The sequence below is a fragment of the Ovis canadensis genome, chromosome 2, assembly GCF_042477335.2.
Source record: "Ovis canadensis isolate MfBH-ARS-UI-01 breed Bighorn chromosome 2, ARS-UI_OviCan_v2, whole genome shotgun sequence".
NCBI classification, from domain to species: Eukaryota; Metazoa; Chordata; class Mammalia; order Artiodactyla; family Bovidae; genus Ovis; species Ovis canadensis.
Window position 1 is genome coordinate 205,243,986 of NC_091246.1, and position 21,534 is coordinate 205,265,519.

At 42.3% G+C, this 21,534-nt stretch overlaps 1 protein-coding gene across 2 annotated transcripts in view; it reads right to left on the reverse strand.

Annotated features, from left to right (window-relative positions):
* Positions 1 to 21,534, reverse strand: part of RFTN2 (raftlin family member 2) — an 82,740-nt gene that overhangs the window by 22,943 nt on the left and 38,263 nt on the right. For both annotated transcript variants that reach the window (XM_069577923.1, XM_069577924.1), the window contains exons 7-8: positions 19,902 to 20,023; positions 18,651 to 18,754 (exon numbers count right to left, since the gene is read on the reverse strand). In XM_069577923.1, coding sequence (XP_069434024.1) covers positions 18,651 to 18,754; positions 19,902 to 20,023 — 226 coding nt within the window. The remainder of the gene's footprint in view (positions 1 to 18,650; positions 18,755 to 19,901; positions 20,024 to 21,534) is intronic.

Below are 21,534 nucleotides of genomic sequence, written 5' to 3' on the forward strand. Positions count from 1 at the left end.
CAACCTAGATAGCATATTGAAAAGCAGAGACATTACTTTGCTGACTAAGGTCCATCTAGTCAAGGCTATGGTTTCTCCAGTGGTCATGTATGGATGTGAGAGTTGGACTGTGAAGAAGGCTGAGTGCCGAAGAATTGATGCTTTTGAACTGTGGTGTTGGAGAAGACTCTTGAGAGTCCCTTGGACTGCAAGGAGATCCAACCAGTCCATTCTGAAGGAGATCAGCCCTGGGATTTCTTTGGAAGGAATGATGCTAAAGCTGAAGCTCCAGGACTTTGGCCAACTCATGTGAAGAGTTGACTCATTGGAAAAGACTTTGATGCTGGGAGGGATTGGGGGCAGGAGAAGAAGGGGGCGATAGAGGATGAGATGGCTGGATGGCATCACTGACTCAATGGACATGAGTCTGGGTGAACTCTGGGAGTTGGTGATGGACAGGGAGGCCTGGCGTGCTGTGATTCATTGGGTTGCAAAGAGTCAGACAGGACTGAGCGACTGAACTGAACTGAACTGATTGGCTATATTCCTTGTGATGTACAATATATCCTCACACCTTATTTATTTTATACATGGTAGTTTGTATTTCTTAATCACCTATCTCTATTTATCACTCCTATCTCTATTTACCCTCCTTTCCATACTGGTATCCACTAGCTCGTTCTCTATATCTGTGTGGGCCTACTCTTTTGTTGTTAGATCTATGAGTCTTAAATTAGGAGAGGTCTTTAGGAATTCATTCACATGCACTTACTTCTCCTTGAATAAGTCCTGCACTTTGCTGACTCTGCTTTGTGCTTATGGTTTCCAGAGAGAGGAACTATTTTGCGATCTTCATACTTCCACTTTTCATGCTCATAGCAGAAAATGCTCACTAACTGATTCCATTTTTTTCTGCTGACCCTGGTATTACAATCTTTGTTTCTATGGTGTTTGGGCAGCTACTACCAACAGACCAGTGCTGCTACGTGAGATTACTCCTATTCACTATTCCCGGTTAGCCCTATCTGGCACCAGGAATATCCTGTCTAAAACTACTTTTGGAAACATTACTCTTTCATAATAGTCCCTACACCTCAGACTTCTCAGCCTCCAATGACCTTCTCTCCTTTTTCACAGATGTTTTCTACCATATCCATTGGCCTGACATGCAACTCTTTTTGCATTTATTGCTTCCCCAAGGAGCATTTTAATATATTTTCTCTGGAATTCCTCCCACTTGTCCCATTAAATTTTAATGACAAAGATATACCATGTATCTGTTTATGTACTATGACATTTTGTTGGGCCCAAAGCCCCTCCATGTCCCCTGTTTTTTGTTAAAAAAAAAAAAGGCTTTAGTTTTCTAGGTTTTCCCTGAGTTCCAATAAATTTGCTGTATGATGCTGTGCTATGCTTAGTCACTCAGTCATGTCTGACTCTTTGCGACCCCATGGACTGTAGCCAGCCAGGCTCCTCTGTCCATGGGGATTCTCCAGGTAAGAATTTTGGAATGGGTTGCCATGCCCTCCTCCAGGCAATCTTCCCAATCCAGGGATTGAATCCAGGTTGCCTGCATTGCAGGCAGATTCTTTACTGTCTTAGCCAGACACAGGGAGCTCAAATTTGGTGTTTTGTGACAATCTAGAGGGATGGGAGGAGATACCCCATGTCCAAGGTAAGGGAAACCCAAGTAAGATGGTAGGTGTTGCAAGAGGGCATCAGAAAGCAGACACACTGAAACCATAATCACAGAAAACTAGCCAATCTGATCACATGGACCACGGCCTTGTCTAACTCAATGAAACTAAGCCATGCTGTGTGGGGCCACTCAAGATGGACCAGTCATGGTGGAGAGGTCTGACAGAATGTGGTCCACTGGAGAAGGGAATGGCAAACCACTTCAGTATTCTTGCCTTGAGAACCCCATGAATAGCATGAAAAGGCAAAATGATAGGATATTGAAAGAGGAACTCCCCAGGTTGGTAGGTGCCCAATATGCTATTGGAGATCAGTGGAGAAATAACTCCAGAAAGAATGAAGGAATGGAGCCAAAGCAAAAACAATACCCAGTTGTGGATGTGACAGGTGATAGAAGCAAGATCCGATGCTGTAAAGAGCAATACTGCATGAGGTGAGGTGAGGTGAAGTCGCTCAGTCATGTCCGACTTTTTGTGACCCCGTGGACTGTAACCTACTAGGCTTCTCTGTCCATGGATTCTCCAGGCAAGAATACTGGAGTGGATTGCCATTTCCTTCTCCAGGGGATCTTCCCGACCCAGGGATCTAACCCAGGTATCCTGCATTGGAGGCAGACGCTTTAACCTCTGAGCCACCAGGGAAGCCAAAAGAAAGTGAAAGTGAAAGTCTCACAGTTGTGTCCAACTCTTTGCGACCCCATGGACCGTATAGTCCATGGAATTCTCCAGGCCAGAATACTGGAGTGGGTAGTTGTTCCCTTCTGCAGGGGATCTTCCCAACCCAGGGATCGAACTGAGGTCTCCTGCATTGCAGGTGGATTCTTTACCAGCTGAGCCAATTGCATAGGAACCTGGAATGTTAGGTTCATGAATCAAGGCAAATCAGAAGTGGTCAAACAGGAGATGGCAAGAGTGAACATCAACATTCTAGGAATTAGCGAACTAACATGGACTGGAATGGGTGAATTTAACTCAGATGACCATTATATCTACTACTGTGGGCAGGATAGAAGAAATGGAATAGCCATCGTGGTCAACAAAAGAGTCCGAAATGCAGTACTTGGATGCAATCTCAAAAATGACAGAATGAACTCTGTTCATTTCCAAGGCAAACATTTCAATAGCACAGTAATCCAAGCCTATGCCCCAACCAGTAACACTGGAGAAGCTGAATTTGAACGGTTCTATGAAGACCTCCAAGACCTTTTAGAACTAACACCCAAAAGAGATGTCTTTTTCATTATAGGGGACTGGAATGCAAAAGTAGGAAGTCAAGACATACCTGGAGTAACAGGCAAATTTGGCCTTAGAATGAGGATTGAAGCAGGGCAAAGGCTAATAGAGTTTTGCCAAGAGAACGCACTGGTCATAGCAAACACCCTCTTCCAACAATACAAGAGAAGACTCTACACATGGACATCACTAGATGGTCAACACTGAACTCAGATTGATTATATTCTTGCAGCCAAAGATGGAGAAGCTCCATATAGTCAGCAAAAATAAGACCGGAATCTGACTGTGGCTCAGATCATGAACTCCTTATTGCCAAATTCAGACTTAAATTGAAGAAAGCAGGGAAGACAACTAGACCATTCAGGTATGACCTAAGTCAAATCCCTTATGATATTTCCACTGTATAGTGGAAGTGAGAAGTAGATTTAAGGGACTAGATCTGATAGACAGAGTACCTGATAAACTATGGACGGAGGTTCATGACATTGTACAGGAGACAGGGATCAAGACCATCCCCATGGAAAAGAAATGCAAAAAAGCAAAATGGCTGTCTGAGGAGGCTTTACAAATAGCTGTGAAAAGAAGAGAAGTGAAAAGCAAAGGAGAAAAGGAGAGATATAAGCATCTGAATGCAGAGTTCCAAAGAATAGCAAGAAGAGATAAGAAAGCATTCCTCAGTGATCAATGCAAACAAATAGAGGAAAACAACAGAATGGGAAAGACTAGAGATCTCTTCAAGAAATTAGAGATACCAAGGAAACATATCATGCAAAGATGGGCTCGATAAAGGACAGAAATGGTATGGACCTAACAGAAGCAGAAGATATTAAGAAGAGGTGGCAAGAATACACAGAAGAACTATACAGAAAAGATCTTCATGACCCAGATAATCACGATGGTGTGATCACTCATCTAGAGCCAGACATCCTGGAATGTGAAGTCAAGTGGGCCTTAGAAAGGATCACTACGAACAAAGCTAGTAGAGGTGATGGCATTCCAGTTGAGCTATTTCAAACCCTGAAAGATGATGCTGTGAAAGTGCTACACTCAATATGCCAGCAAATTTGGAAAACTCAGCAGTGGCCACAGGACTAGAAAAGGTCAGTTTTCATCCCAATTCCAAAGAAAGGCAATGCCAAAGAATGCTCAAACTATCGTACAATCGCACTCATCTCACATGCTAGTAAAGTAATGCTCAAAATTCTCCAAGTCAGGCTTCAGCAATATGTGAACCGTGAACTTCCAGATGTTCAAGCTGGTTTTAGAAAAGGCAGAGAAACCAGAGATCAAATTGCCAACATCCGCTGGATCATGGAAAAAGCAAGAGAGTTCCAGAAAAACATCTGTTTCTGCTTTATTGACTATGCCAAAGCCTTTGACTGTGTGGATCACAATCAACTGTGGAAAATTCTGAAAGAGATGGGAATACCAGACCACCTGACCTGCCTCTTGAGAAATCTGTATGCAGGTCAGGAAGCAACAGAACTGGACATGGAACAACAGACTGGTTCCAAATAGGAAAAGGAGTACGTCAAGGCTGTATATTGTCACCCTGCTTATTTAACTTATATGCAGAGTACATCATGAGAAACGCTGGGCTGGAAGAAGCACAGCTGGACTCAAGATTGCTGGAAATATCAATGACCTCAGATATGCAGATGACACCGTCCTTACAGCAGAAAGTGAAGAAGAACTCAAAAGCCTCTTGATGAAAGTGAAAGAGGAGAGTGAAAAAGTTGGCTCAACAATCAGAAAACGAAGATCATGGCATCTGGTCCCATCACTTCATGGGAAATAGATGGGGAAACAGTGTCAGAATTTATTTTCTGGGGCTCCTAAATCAGTGCAGATGGTGACTGCAGCCATGAAATTAAAAGACGCTTATTCCTTGGAAGAAAAGTTATGACCAATCTAGACAGCATATTAAAAAGCAGAGACATTACTTTGCCAACAAAGGTCCATCTAGTCAAGGCTATGGTTTTTCCAGTGGTTTTGTATGGATGTGAGAGTTGGACTATGAAGAAAGCTGAGCGCTGAAGAATTGATGCTTTTGAACTGTGGTGTTGGAGAAGACTCTTGAGAGTCCCTTGGACTGCAAGGAGATCCAACCAGTCCATTCTGAAGGAGATCAGTCCTGGGTGTTCATTGGAAGGACTGATGCTGAGGCTGAAACTCCAATACTTTGGCCACCTCATGTGAAGAGCTGACTCATTGGAAAAGTCCCTGATGCTGGGAGGGATTGGGGGCAGGAGAAGGGGACGACCGAGGATGAGATGGCTGGATGGTATCACTGACTCGATGAACATGAATTTGAGTAAACTCTGGGAGTTGGTGATGGACAGGGAGGTCTGGCGTGCTGTGAATCATGGGGTCGCAAAGAGTCGGACACAACTGAGTGACTAAACTGAACTGAACTGAGAGGGATGGGATGGCAGAGGGAGATGAGAGGGAGGTTCAAGAGGAGGGTGACATACATATACCAATGGCTGATTCATGTTGATATGTGGCAGAAACCAACACAATATTGTAAAGCAACCATCTTCTAATTAAAAATTAATAGATTAAAAATTATTTCTCTCTCAGTGTAAGATTATAATTCCATATTTCTGTAAGTATATCAGAATCACCTTGGATTGTTATTGAAATGTACATTCTCCCTTCCCTGCCTGCTCTAGATTATTACTGGAGAGAGGGGAGCTGATCTGAGGTAGACAGAAGGAATTTTGTCTCCTCTTTTCATTTTTTTCTTGGTGATTATTTTGAGGTCAGCAATATTAGCTGCTGGTTCAGCTAATCTGATCCCCTAACCAGATTTGTCCTGAAGAATTTGATGTAAATTTTCACCTTGATTTTTTGGAAAAAGATTGTACCTATTTGTATAATTATATATATATATATAATATTAATATATATTAATTATATATTAAATGTATTTAATTTAATATGTATATATTAAATACATATTTAAAAGTCCTTCTGGCAAGTTTTCAGAACTGATAACTCTGGAATGAAGTCGTGATATCAGATGACCCCATGTTGATGATTCCATGGTAGCACAGCTTTAAATCTCAGTGGTATGATCTTGCCTTTGGCAATGAAGCAATAACTTTAAGGACACCCTAGGAAAACAACTTTATATAATCTGATAACAAGATATAGCTGTTTTTCAGTTCAGTTCAGTTCAGTCACTCAGTCGTATCTGACTCTTTGTGACCCTATGGACGGCAGCAAGCCTGGTCTCCCCGTCCATCAACTCCCAAAACTTACTCAGACTCATGTCCATTAAGTCAGTGATGCCATCCAACCATTTCATCCTCTGTCATCCCCTTCTCCTGTCTTCAATCCTTCCCAGCATCAGGATCTTTTCCAATGAGTCAGTTCATCGAATCAGGTGGCCAAAGTATTAGAGCTTCATTATCAGTCCTTCCAATGAATATTCAGAACTGATTTCCTTTAGGATTGACTGGTTTGATCTACTTTCAGTCCAAGGGACTCTCAAAAGAGTCTTCTCCAGCACCACAGTTTAAAAACATCAATTCTTTGGTGCTCAGCTTTCTTTATTGTCCAACTCTCACATCCATACATGACTACCGGAAAAACCATAGCTTTGACTATATGGACCTTTATCAGTAAAGTAATGCCTCTGTTTTTTAAATATGCTGTCTAGGTTGGTCATAGCTTTTCTTCCAAGGAGCAAGCGTCTTTTAATTTCATGGCTGCAGTCACCATCTGCAGTGATTTTGGAGCCCAAGAAAATAAAGTCCCTCACTGTTTCCATCGTTTCCACATCAATTTGTTGTGAAGTGATGGGACCAGATGCCATGATCTTAGTTTTTTTGAATGCTGAGTTTTAAGCCAGCTTTTTCACTCTCCTCTTTTACTTTCATCAAGAGGCTCTTTAGTTTCTTTTTGCTTTCTGCCATAAGGGTGGTGTCATTGGCATATCTGAAGTTATTGGTATTTCTACAGCTTGTGCTTCATCCAGTCTGGCATTTCAAATGATGTACTCTGCAGATAAGTTAAATAAGCATGGTGACAATATGCAGCATTGATATACTCCTTTCCCAATTTGGAACCAGTTCGTAGTTTTGCTTCTTGACCTGCATACAGATTTCTCAGGAGGCAGGTAAGGAGGTCTCATATTCCCATCTCTTTAAGAATTTTCCACAGCTTATTGTGATCCACAGAGTCAAAGGCTTTAGTGTAGTCAATAAAGCAGAAGTAGATGTTTTTCTGGAATTCTCTTGCTTTTTCTTTTTGTTGTTCTTACTGAAGTATAGTTGCTTTACAATACTGTGTTACTTTCAGGTGTATAAAACAGTAATTCAGTACTTTTGCAGGTCATATTCCACTATTACAAGATAATGAGTATGTGAGCAAATAGGGTGGGTGGGTGGGGATCCCCAGAAAAAGAGAACAGGCACGGCTTTCTTGACAAAGAAAAAAGTCATTTTTGGCCTAAGCCATCTGTAATCTAAGCCAGGCCACAATGCTTGCCCTTGAACAGGTCTCAGTAAATAATTTTTTAAAAAATATTTTAAAACTTTTGTTACCACTATTTATTTTTCCTTCATAGCTCTCTTTCATTTAACCTTTCATTTAACAAATATTCATTGATTGCCTACTATTGTACTATGTGAGTCAGTAAATAATGATTGTAAGAGAAAAAAAGAATGAAAGGACAAAGGAAAAGTAGTCATAAAGCAAGAGTTCAGCGATAAAACGAAATCCAACTCAGATCATGAACTCCTTATTACCAAATTCAGACTTAAATTGAAGAAAGTAGGGAAAACCGCTAGGCCATTCAGGTATGACCTAAATCAAATCCCTTATGATTATACAGTGGAAGTGAGAAATAGATTTAAGGGCCTAGATCTGATAGATAGAGTGCCTGATGAACTATGGAATGAGGTTCGTGACATTGTACAGGAGACAGGGATCAAGACCATCCCCATGGAAAAGAAATGCAAAAAGCAAAATGCCTGTCTGGGGAGGCCTTACAAGTGGCTGTGAAAAGAAGAGAAGTGAAAAGCAAAGGAGAAAAGGAGAGATATAAGCATCTGAATGCAGAGTTACAAAGAATAGGAAGAAGAGATAAGAAAGCCTTCTTCATCAATCAATGCAAAGAAATAGAGGAAAACAACAGAATGGGAAAGACTAGAGATCTCTTCAAGAAAATTAGACATACCAAAGGAACATTTCATGCAAAGATGGACTCAATAAAGGACAGAAATTGTATGGACCTAACAGAAGCAGAAGATATTAAGAAGAGGTGGCAACTATACAAAAAAGATCTTCACGACTTGGATAATCATGATGGCGTGATCACTCATCTAGAGCCAGACATCCTGGAATGTGAAGTCAAGTGGGCCTTAGAAAGCATCACTACGAACAAAGCGAGTGGAGGTGATGGAATTGCAGTGGAGCTATTTCAAATCCTGAAAGATGATGCTGTGAAAGTGCTGCACTCAATATGCCAGCAAATTTGGAAAACTCAGCAGTGGCCACAGGACTGGAAAAGGTCAGTTTTCATTCCAATCCCAAAGAAAGGCTATTTCAAAGAATGCTCAAACTATCGTACAATTGCACTCATCTCACATGCTAGTAAAGTAATGCTCAAAATTCTCTAAGCCAGGCTTCAGCAATATGTGAACTTCCTGATGTTCAAGCTGGTTTTAGGAAAGGCAGAGGAACCAGAGATCAAATTGCCAACATCTGCTGGATCATGGAAAAAGCAAGAGAGTTCCAGAAAAACATCTATTTCTGCTTTATTGACTATGCCAAAGCCTTTGACTGTGTGGATCACAATAAACTGTGGAAAATTCTGAAAGACATGGGAATACCAGACCACCTGACCTGCCTCTTGAGAAATCTGTATGCAGGTCAGGAAGCAACAGTTAGAACTGGACATGGAACAATAGACTGGTTCCAAATAGGAAAAGGAGTACGTCAAGGCTGTATATTGTCACCCTGCTTATTTAACTTATATGCAGAGTACATCATGAGAAATGCTGGACTGGAAGAAATGCTGGACTGGAAGAAATGCTGGACTGGAAGAAACGCAAGCTGGAACCAAGATTGCTGGGAGAAATATCAATAACCTCAGATATGCAGATGATACCACCCTTATGGCAGAAAGTGAAGAGGAATTCAAAAGCCTCTTGATGAAAGTGAAAGAGGAGAGTGAAAAAGTTGGCTTAAAGCTCAACATTTAGAACACGAAGATCATGGCATCCGGTCCCATCACATCATAGGAAATAGATGGGGAAACAGTGGAAACAGTGTCAAACTTTATTTTGGGGGGCTCCAAAAATCACTGTAGATGGTGATTGCAGCCATGAAATTAAAAGATGCTTACTCCTTGGAAGAAAAGTTATGACCAACCTAGATAGCATATTGAAAAGCAGAGACATTACTTTGCTGACTAAGGTCCGTCTAGTCAAGGCTATGGTTTTTCCAGTAGTCATGTATGGATGTGAGAGTTGGACTGTGAAGAAGACTGAGTGCCAAAGAATTGATGCTTTTGAACTGTGGTGTTGAAGAAGACTTTGAGAGTCCCTTGGACTGCAAGGAGATCCAACCAGTCCATTCTGAAGGAGATCAACCCTGGGATTTCTTTGGAAGGACTGATGCTAAAGCTGAAACTCCAGTACTTTGGCCACCTCATGCGAAGTGTTGACTCATTGGAAAAGACTTTGATGCTGGGAGGGATTGGGGGCAGGAGGAGAAGGGGACGACAGAGGATGAGATGGCTGGATGGCATCACTGATTCGATGGCCGTGAATCTGAGTGAACTCCGGGAGTTGGTGATGGACAGGGAGGCCTGGCGTGCTGCGATTCCTGGGGTCACAAAGAGTTGGACACGACTGAGTGACTGAACCAAACTGAATTCCTCCTCAAAGGTTGTGGATAGCAATCTGTTACAGATCTTAGGTTGAGCAGAACTAAGATTCCACCCATGTGGAGGGCTGTGACTATGTGCTTTGATCCCAGCCTGGTCAGAACCTAAGGAAAGATGGTAAGACCTTATCTAATCCTTGTGATTTCAATCAACTAAAGCTTGGCAAGCTGGAATCAAGATTGCCCCGAGAAATATCAGTAATGTCAGATATGCAGATGACACCACCCTTATGGCAGAAAGTGAAGAGGAACTCAAAAGCCTCTTGAGGAGAGTGAAAAAGTTGGCTTAAAGCTCAACATTCAGAACACGAAGATCATGGCATCTGGTCCCATCACTTCATGGGAAATAGATGGGGAAACAGTGGAAACAGTGTCAGAATTTATTTTGGGGGGCTCCAAAATCACTGCAGATGGTGATTGCAACCATGAAATTAAAAGACACTTACTCCTTGGAAGAAAAGTTATGACCAATCTAGACAGCATGTTAAAAAGCAGAGACATTACTTTGCCAATAAAGGTCCATCTAGTCAAGGCTGTGGTTTTTCCAGTGGTCATGTATGGATGTGAGAGTTGGACTGTGAAGAAAGCTGAGCGCTGAAGAATTGATGCTTTTGAACTGTAGTGTTGGAGAAGACTCTTGAGAGTCCCTTGGACTGCAAGGAGATCCAACCAGTCCATTCTAAAGGAGATCAGTCTTGGGTGTTCATTGGAAGGACTGATGTTGAGGCTAAAACTCCAATACTTGGCCACCTCATGTGAAGAGTTGACTCATTGGAAAAGACCTTGATGCTCGGAGGGATTGGGGGCAGGAAGTGAAGGGGACGACAGAGGATGAGATGGCTGGTTGGCATCACCAACTCGATGCACATGAGTTTGGGTGAACTCAGGAGTTGGTGATGGACAGGGAGGCCTGGCGTGCTGCGATTCATGGGTTTGCACAGAGTCAGACACGACTGAGCGACCGACCTGACTGAAAGCTTGGACTCTGGTCAACATTTACTCTGATCTATGCAGAATTCTCCTCCGCTCAAGCCCCTTCATGAATGCATGTTACCAAACTTCTCCCCCTCTCACTACCACTCCCGCTGCCCCAGGCCAGTTTTGCTGTTTGGGGAGTCACCACTTTGGAAAAGATCCTCCATGGTTTGCTTACTTGCTGTAAGTAATAAATCCTTCCTTTTCCTGATCTTTGGCTTCATTGTAACTTTTGGCTAGACACCCACCAAGAGGCAAATGCAGTTTCTGGGTAACAGGTATAATTCTCTGGGCTATACAACATATCTTTGTTGGGTAAACCTATGGCTGATTCATGTTGATATTTGGTAGAAACCAACACAATACTGTAAAGCAATTATCCTTAAATTAAAAATAAATAAAAAATATATATCCTTGTTGCTTATCTATTGTAAATGTAGCAGTTTGTATCTGTTAGTCCCAACCCCTAATTTCTTCCTCCTGCTTTCTCTCCTCCTTTTGGTAACCATAAGCTTGTTTTCTGTATCTAACAGGACATATCTGAGTAATGAAAGAAAATACTTCATGTAGAGACCATTCAAATTATGGCTTACATGATAGAAGAGTAGAAAAGAACTGAAAATTGCTTAAGACACAATTGTTGTATATGAGTTGAAAATATTTAGGAAGAAAATTTTCACTGGTTCTAAGTTATGTTTTAAGACATGTGGGCCCCCCAAAAAAGATGATAACATTTGTTTTTCTGAGTGTAAGCATCATGTATAGGCATGAACTTTTATAGTGTCATTATTTATTTTTGTCTTTTTAATTGGTTTTACATGACTGAGCGACTGAACTGAACTGAACTGAATACTCAGTGCTGATTTTGTATACAGTGAACTACAGTGTTTCCATTTTCTGAAATATCTTGATTTAGGACAGACATCATGCACAGGCCCTGCTTTATTACACTCAAACATCATGATAATCCAGTGAAACTGATATTATTATATCATTTTCCAGATGAGGAAATTGAGACTCAGAGAAGTTCTCCAATCATATAGCTGGTAAAATGGTGATGGTGTAATTCAGATGAGATCTGTGTATCTCAAAGCCTGAACCATTCTTCTAGTTTCAGAAACTAAAAACTTTTAGGCTCTATCCTCTACCTGGACCAAGATGAACTGTATGTAATATGTTTATTGATGTTTAAAGATGACCTGAAAAAATAAAAAAAGATGACCTGGCTGAAGGTGACTACTATTCTGTGTGTAGTGAAGCAGCTAAGACCAGCGTGTGACTGTCAAAGGGACAGCATATTTGGACAGGAATAAAAAGGTCCAACCTTGTGTGGAGGTTTGTGCCAGACACTGGTGGGTGAGGCTGGGTGACAAGCCTACTGGCTTGCAGGGCCCTGGAGGGTCCTAGTAGCCCCCTTGCTTTGTTTTTTTTTGGTTGTGCCAGCTCAGTGTGAGGCACAGGTCCTCAATCAGGTTTTGAACCCGGGCCGCTGCAGTGAAAACACGGAAACTTAACCACTGGACTACAAGGGAATTCATGCCCTGTTGCTAGTTTAATTGCACATAAAGATGAGCCTTCACAAGGAGGGCCTGTAAGGTCCATTCTGTCTCCACAGCACCTTGGTGGATACTAGCAGTACACTGAGTTTCCCTGGTGGCTCAGATGGTAGAGAATCTGCCTGCAATGTGGGAGACCTGGATTCCATCCCTGGGTTGGGAAGATCCCCTGGAGGAGGGCATGGCAACCCACTCTAGCAATCTTGCCTGGAGAATCCCATGAACAGAGGAGCCTGACAGGCTACAGTACATAGAGTCACAAAGAGTCAGACACGACTGAGCGACTAAGCACATGCACACGCAGGGGTCCAGAGGAAACTGGAACTGTGGTGAGGCAGCGGTGCTACCTCTGCCCCAAGGACAGCAGACAGCCCCTCCCCACTGCAGAGAGCCTCCTAATCACTTGATCTGGCCTGTGACACACAGGACAAGGTGGTCAGGCAAAGCATGGCTCTGGCTCCACCACCCTCTCCCATCACAGTATACTTGAGAGGTCTTCCTTTCCCACCTGTGGTCTCAGTCCTGTTCTCATTCCCAAACCAAATAGGAGTTGCTCAGCGAGTGGCAGCCCATGTTCTATGGCTCAGCATCCAACATTTAAGTCTTGCTATCTAATCTAGAGCCCTTCTGGTCATTCATATCACTTTAGGAAATATTTAGACTCATAGGAATGGAAGTCCTGAGTGAATAGGAAGGAGGAATGATAAATATATTTTCCACTGGGAAAAAAAGGAACATGAAAGGTTCACTTAGAGCACTTTTAGGAAGGGTTAATAATGCCCTAGATTATACACCTAGGAGAAATAAGGAGGCTAAATACAGAAGTTATTCTGAGGGAGATTGGAGGGTGAGTCAGGCAGACCACTGACTTGGCAGATGGAAGGTGAGGGGTGGCAGGGAAGTGGAATTTCTTTCTTTTTTCACCACCTATGCAAAGTTCCTCAAATGTTGATGAGATTCTGAAGCTTGTGAAAATGGAGCTTCATGGACCCTACCCTTGCAGCCTCTAACCGTCCTGCTGGGATAAGCCTCCAGCGTGTGTATGTTCCTGGGCATTCCACAGTATTCACATCGCTTGGTCTGAGGGCCAAATCTTGAGAATTACTGCTGTCCTGTGATCTGACAGGTGTGTCACAGATTTAAAAAAATAATAATTAATTTATTTTTCACTGTGCTGGGTGTTCGTTGCTGCACTGACTTTTCTCTAGTCATGGCGAGCAGGGGCTACTTGCCAGTTGCGGTGTGCAGGCTTCTCATTTCAGTGGCTTCTCTTGTTTCAGAGCACAGCTCTAGGGTGCACAACCTTCAGCAGTTGCAGCATGTGGGCTCAGTAGTTGAGCTCTCTAGAGCACAGGCTCATTGGCTGTGGCACTCCAGCTTAGCTGCTCCTCCGCATGAGGAATTTTCTCAGACTGGGGATCCAACCTGTGTCTCCTGCATTGGCAAGAGGATTCTTTACCATTGAGCCACCAGGGAAGCCCCTATGTCACAGACTTTTAGAAGCTGAGTAATGATTCAGAGAGCTTCACTCATAATTTGAGAACAGTTACCAATAAATCTCTGAGAAGAAAAGATTGTTTTGCTTACTTTTTTTGGGCTTCAAAATCACTGCAGATGGTGATTGCAGCCATGAAATTAAAAGACGCTTACTCCTTGGAAGAAAAGTTATGACCAACCTAGATAGCATATTGAAAGCAGAGACATTACTTTGCCAACAAAGGTCTGTCTAGTCAAGGCTATGGTTTTTCCAGTGGTCATATATGGATGTGAGAGTTGGACTGTGAAGAAAGCTGAGTGCTGAAGAATTGATGCTTTTGAATTGTGGTGTTGGAGAAGGCTCTTGAGAGTCCCTTGGACTGCAAGGAGATTCAACCAGTCCATTCTGAAGGAGATCAGCCCTGGGATTTCTTTGGAAGGAATGATGCTGAAGCTGAAACTCCAGTACTTTGGCCACCTCATGCAAAGAGTTGACCCATTGGAAAAGACTCTGATGCTAGGAGGGATTGGGGGCAGGAGGAGAAGGGGACGACAGAGGATGAGATGGCTGGATGGCATCACTGACTCAATGGATGTGAGTCTGAGTGAACTCTGGGAGTTGGTGATGGTCAGGGAGGCCTGGCGTGCTGCGATTCATGGAGTCGCAAAGAGTCGGACATGACTGAGTGACTGAATTGAACTGAACCTCTTCTTTTAAAGCCTGAGTGTCTTTACCCTGTATCCACTTTTATCCCTTTCCCCACCTGAAGAAGGTGTGGCTTTATTATAGAACCATGTCAATTCAATGTTTTTAAAGTTTGTGGGGAGGTAGCATTATTGGGCACGGGTAAAGTTGCTAAACTAAAGGGTGGATGCAACCGAGGAAAGGGAAGTTGCTTCCCTTAGCTACGCTATCGGTGTTAAGCTATGGTCCAGTTGTCTCTGCTCAAAGGGAAGGCCCAGGCAACACTGTGCTGTCCTCTGCAGGCTGTACCAGCCCAGACAGGACAGCCTTGGCAGTCAGTCATTTTCTGGATGCCAAATAGAGCAGAGGGAATATTTCTGAGTCCAAGGGATAGCAAAGCACTTCATACAGAGGGCTTAATTTGTCTCTTTTTCCAAACAAACAAAAAATAACAACTCGAACTTTTCCTTACCCAGAAATGGGACAAAAGGAAAAGTTGGTATTTATGAAGTGGTTCTAATGTAAGTGTTTATTTTAGTGGAAACAGATAACAAGTTCATGCTGCAGGAGAAAGCTACCCTTCCTCCCACACTGGAGGTGTGGAATGGAGGCAGCACTGTTGCCTCTCCACCCCACCCTCTGGGCCCCACTGCAGCTCTAACGCCAACTGTGTGCTGGACTGAGGGCAGTTTCACATAGACAGTGCACAAGAGCAGCACAAAGGGTCCTGCAAAGGGGGCTGTATTTTCTGTTTGCAGATTCATATGGACTCAATCTTCACTCTAGGGAAGAGTCAGCATCTCAAGTTGGAAAAAAGAAGGTATAGTAGTATGGCCTTTGAAGGGAGGGGCACCTCTGAGTGCTGGAAGCCGCAGTGAATTGGGAGTTGATCTACTTTGCCCCTTCTCTGGCGCTGCCAATGTGAACTCACATGCCCTTAAGTAGGCAGTGCCTTTAATAATAGCTTGTATGCACAGTTGGCTCTCTGCATCTGCAGTTTAGATTCTACCAACTGCCAATGGAAAATATTCGAGAAAAAAATTTCAGAAAGTTCCAAAAAACAAAACTTGAACTTGCCAGCAACTGTGTACATAGCATTTAAATTGTATAGCTTTTATAAGTACTCTAGAGATGACTGAAAGTATACAGGCTGCATGTAGATTATATGCAAATACTATGCTACTTTATAGGGTGTCCCTCATACCTCAGGTGGTAAAGAATCTGTCTGCAATGCAGGAGACCTGGGTTTGATCCCTGGGTTGAGAAGATCCCCTGGAGGGTGGCATGGCAACCTACCCCAGTATTCTTGCCTAGAGAATCCCATGGAGGTGCCTGGTGGGTTACGGTCCATGGGGTCGCAAGGAGTCAGATGTGGCTAACATCAGTTCAGTTCAGTTCAGTTCAGTCACTCAGTCGTGTCTGACTCTTTGAGACCCCATGAATTGCAGCATGCCAGGCCTCCCTGTCCATCATCAACTCCCGGAGTTCACTCAGACTCATGTCCATTAAGTCAGCGATGCCATCCAGCCATCTCATCCTCTGTTGTCCCCTTCTCCTCCTGCCCCCAATCCCTCCCAGCATCAAAGTCTTTTCCATTGAGTCAACTCTTTGCATGAGGTGGCCAAAGTACTGGAGTTTCAGCTGTAGCATCAGTCCTTCCAAAGAAATCCCAGGGTTGATCTCCTTCAGAATGGACTGGTTGGATCTCCTTGCAGTCCAAGGGACTCTCAAGAGTCTTCTTCAACACCACAGTTCAAAAGCATCAATTCTTCGGCACTCAGCCTTCTTCATAGTCCAACTCTCACATCCATATATGACCACAGGAAAAACCATAGCCTTGACTAGACGGACCTTTGTTGGCAAAGTAATGTCTCTGCTTTTCAATATGCTATCTAGGTTGATCATAACTTTCCTTCCAAGGAGTAAGTGTCTTTTAATTTCATGGCTGCAGTCACCATCTGCAGTGATTTTAGAGCCCCCCCCAAATAAAGTTTGACACTGTTTCCACTGTTTCCCCACCTATTTCCCATGAAGTGATGAGATCAGATGTCATGATCTTCGTTTTCTGAATGTTGAGCTTTAAGCCAACTTTTTCACTCTCCTCTTTCACTTTCATCAAGAGGCTTTTGAGTTCCTCTTCACTTTCTGCCATAAGGGTGGTATCACCTGCATATCTGAGGTTATTGATATTTCTCCTGGCAATCTTGATTCCAGCTTGTGCTTCTTCCAGACCAGCGTTTCTCATGATGTACTCTGCATATAAGTTAAATAAGCAGGGTGACAATATACAGCCTTGATGTACTCCTTTTCCTATCTGGAACCAGTCTGTTGTTCCATGTCCAGTTCTAACTGTTGCTTCTTGACCTGCATATAGGTTTCTTAAGAAAAATGGAGAAGCTCTATACATTCAACAAAAACAAGACCAGGAGCTGACTGTGGCTCAGATTATGAACTCCTTATTGCCAAATTCAAACTTAAATTGAAGAAAGTAGGGGAAGTGACTAGACCATTCAGGTATGACCTAAATCAAATCCCTTATGGTTATACAGTGGAAGTGAGAAATAGATTTAAGGGACTAGACTGATGGAGTGCCTGATGAACTATGGATGGAGGTTCGTGACATTGTACAGGAGACAGGGATCAAGACCATCCCCATGGAAAAGAAATGCAAAAAAGCAAAATGGCTGTCTGGGGAGGCCTTACAAACAGCTGTGAAAAGAAGAGAAGTGAAAAGCAAAGGAGAAAAGGGAAGATGTAAGTATGTGAATGCAGAGTTCCAAAGAATAGCAAGGAGAGATAAGAACGCCTTCCTCAGCGATCAATGCAAAGAAATAGAGGAACACAACAGAATGGGAAAGACTAGAGATCTCTTCAAGAAAATTAGAGATACCGAGGGAACATTTCATGCAAAGATGGGCTCGATAAAGGACAGAAATGGTATGGACCTAACAGAAGCAGAAGATATTAAGAAGAGGTGGCGAGAATACACGGAAGAACTGTACAAAAAAGATCTTCATGACCCAGATAATCATGATGGTGTGATCACTCACCTAGAGCTGGACATCCTGGAATGTGAAGTCAAGTGGGCCTTAGAAAGCATCACTACGAACAAAGCTAGTGAGGTGATGGAATACCAGTTGAGCTATTTCAAATCCTGAAAGATGATGCTGTGAAAGTGCTGCACTCAATATGCCAGCAAACTTGGAAAACTCAGCAGTGGCCACAGGCCTGGAAAAAGTCAGTTTTCATTCTAATACCAAAGAAAGGCAATTGCAAAGAATGCTCAAACTACTGCACAATTGCACTCATTTCACACGCTAGTAAAGTAATGCTCAAAATTCTCCAAGCCAGACTTCAGCAATACGTGAACTGTGAACTTCCAGATGTTCAAGCTGGTTTTAGAAAAGGCAGAAGAACCAGAGATCAAATTGCCAACATCTGCTGGATCATGGAAAAAGCAAGAGAATTCCAGAAAAACATCTATTTCTGCTTTATTGACTATGCCAAAGCCTTTGACTGTGTGGATCACAATAAACTGTGGCTAACATACTTTATCTTTGGTCAGGAAAGGGTTACAAAGAACCAAGCAAATAGTTTTGGGCCCTGGAATAGACAGTCCATTAGAAAACACCAGGACATGCCATCATCCTCTCTTTGCCTGCCCCATTCCCTGCCCACATTTGAAAACTCCCTGGTGGCTCAGATGGTAAAGAATATGCCTGCAATGCAGGAGACCCAGGTTTGATCCCTGGGTCAGGAAGATCTCCTGGAGGATGGAATGGCAATCCACTCCTGTATTCTTGCCTGGAGAATCCATGGACAGAGTAGTCTGGTGGGCTACAGTCTGTGCGGTGGCAAAGAGCTGGACACAAATAAGTGACTAACACTTCATGCCACTTTATACAAGGGACTTGAGCATCCCAGATTTTCGTATCTGTGGGGGTCCTGAACAAATCCCTCATGGATACTGAGGGATATATATAACAAGAGAGGGTTAGATTTGCTGATCTCCAAGGCCCATGAAATCAGATTAGAAGTTCAGTGAAATGCTTTTCGTAGGCCTTACATAAGCACTGTTAGGTTGCATTATCTTACAGATGAGCTCTGTTTTAGCATGAAATAAGGGTGTGTCAGGTACTTCAGCATTACCTGTCATGTCTCAGTATAGGAGTCGGCAACACACTTGTCAGGAGCCATCCAAACTCAGCCAGAGTGTGCAGCAGAGGACCATAATCTGTCTTGATTTCACAGCCCTGCGTGAATAAGCACAGAGCTCACAGTCTAATGACAAAGACAGCCAGCTACACAAGTGATGGATAAGGGTGAGGAGTGTTGGGATAAGGGGCATTCATGCTCCATTAAGTGCAGTTTCACCGGCTCCAGTCTTCTTTTCTGCTTCCTGCTGCTTCCCAACCATTCAACCGAGCTAGAAACCCTGGGAATCGGAGTGGAGTGAGGTTCTCTAAGGTTTGTGCCTTCCTTCCCTAGGTCTTGTTTGGGCATCATACTTTAATGTATAGGATGGGGGCTAGGAATTTGCATTTTAAAAAGCTCCCTGGGTGATTTGGATCCAAGTAGAGCCCACACTTTCAGAAACACTGGTCTAGGGCCTGGGAAGTGAGGACTGGAGTAGAGAGTGAGCAAAGAATATTCACTGCTTTTCACTCACTTGGAATTGATTCTTACTTGGAGTTTTTCCTCTTATCCCACATCCTTGTGCCCCCCTCAATAGGGTTTCCAGTTTCCTTGAAAATGGTCTATGTCTCGCTAAGCTTGGCAAGGCCAGAAAGGTGAAAGTGTCCTTGAGAGAGGCTGTCAGTGAGGGCCTCAAACACCAGCAAATATACCTGAATTCACTCTGTACACCTCAACGGCAGTCCATTTGGTGATACCTGAATTTAGAGCGCACAATGCTGACAGCAAAGTCACCTCTTATTAGGAAGCACAATGCTGTGTGTATACATTTGGTCTGGTGAGAGAGAGAATACCTTTGGATATTTTTGCCTTTGAAAGTCAGTTCAAAAGGTGAAAAAGTCAGTCACATTGGTTGCTCAAAGACAAAACTGACTGAATTTCTCTTCACTTTCATCTAGTTGTCTTGGCATTGTGTACAGAGAATTTCAGTGTGGGGGATGTTGTTTAGAATAAGAATGTCGAACGTTTGGGAATCTACTGCTATTTATGTATAATTATTTTGCTATCTTTAAACAAATCTGAACAATGGGTAAAACAAATCACCTTTTCCCAAATTTGCAAGAAGTTTGTTCGAGTATTTGTGATGAAATTCTGAACACGGAATAAACATGTGTTTGAAGAATATTGTCTGTGTTAGGCAATGAAGATCTAAATGTAAAACTCAATATAAAAGTAAAGCTAAATTACATAAAAAATGCAGTTTACCTCAATAACTGTCCATTGTTCTACTACGATGGCATCATTTCCCTTCCTGCTGAATCCTGGTACTCCAGAGCCTTCTTCTTCATAGATGAAGAATCCTTCCAAAGATTTCGACAAGTGATCCCCTGTGAGGAAAAAGATACAATTAAGGAGAGTTGCACATATTCAGTGTCTTTTCAGGTCATCTAAAATGTTAATAAACAACCCTTACAGGAAGCTGAAAGAAAAAAATATCAATTAATAAATACTTGTTTTAGGTGAATCTATGACATTTCCTTTCTCTTTGAGGTAATTTCTTTCTTTTTTTGGCAAAAGTTAAGACAGTTTTATACCTAACTGAATTAAAATCAAATTGTAAACATGAAGACTACAATAACAAACACAAGATAAAATAATATCATACAGTGAGAAGCAAATGGATTTCCTAAGCCTAAAAACATCTGGAAATCACCTTCCCCTGGAAATCAAATGTTGGTTTCTGTTCTACATATTGTATGCATGCCAATCATACCACTAAGAAAAACAACATCAAAAATATTAATCCTTGAAATGACAAGTGTGAGATCAAAACCAAGGTGAGGTAAGATTATTTAAAAATATATAAATACAGAACAATTCTTTGCTTCAATGATGCTTAAAAAAAAAAAAGAATGGTAACAGGAAGATCCTAAACAGAAGTCATTGTCAAAAGAATTCCTGCTGGGAAGGAAGTTTTGAGGGAGGGCCTCTCTGACATTTTTTTGAACAGTTGACAATAACCAGCTGGCCAAAACTAAACTGATTTTATGGAAATTCTTTTGTCTCCTACTTTGCAGTAGGAGACAATTTTCCCATGATCATGTGCTGGTTAAACATTTTGTTTTTATACAGCACAATGTCACATCAAAGTTTCCCTGATGGATGATTGTCCAAATAATAACCTACAAAATTTTCAAAACATCTATTAAGCTTAAAGGCCAAAAAACAAACAAACAAACAAGCACCAAAGTAATTCAAGTGTAATTTTCAGTTCTTATTTTTATTAATGAGCTATAAAACTTTAAGAGAAAATCACTATTACTATTTTTATATCAGTTACAGTTTGGGCAGAATAACGTGAAGAATTTACTTTGTTCAGCATGGTTCCCAAAATCCAGTAAAGTTTAATTTACTTGTTGAAATTGCTATTCTAACTACAATATATGTTCCACTTCCTTTAAATGTACTTGTCTACTGTCATATCAAAGTGACCCACAGAATTAAACCTGTTTTTGATTGTCAGTTTAGAGCATCACAAGATCATCTTTAAAATTGTATATTTGTTTCAAATCCTTTTTCAGAGTTGGGGTATGAACTTTAAGTGGAGAAGGCAATGGCACCCCACTCCAGTACTCTTGCCTGGAAAATCCCATGGACGGAGGAGCCTGGTAGGCTGCAGTCCTTGGAGTTGCTAGGAGTCGGACATGACTGAGAGATTTCCCTTTCACTTTCCACTTTCACGCATTGGAGAAGGAAATGGCAACCCACACCAGTGTTCTTGCCTGGAGAATCCCAGGGATGGAGGTGCCAGGTGGGTTGCTGTCTATGGGGTCGCACGGAGTCGGACACGACTGACATAGCAGTAGCAGTTAACATGAACTTTAAGAATAATTATATA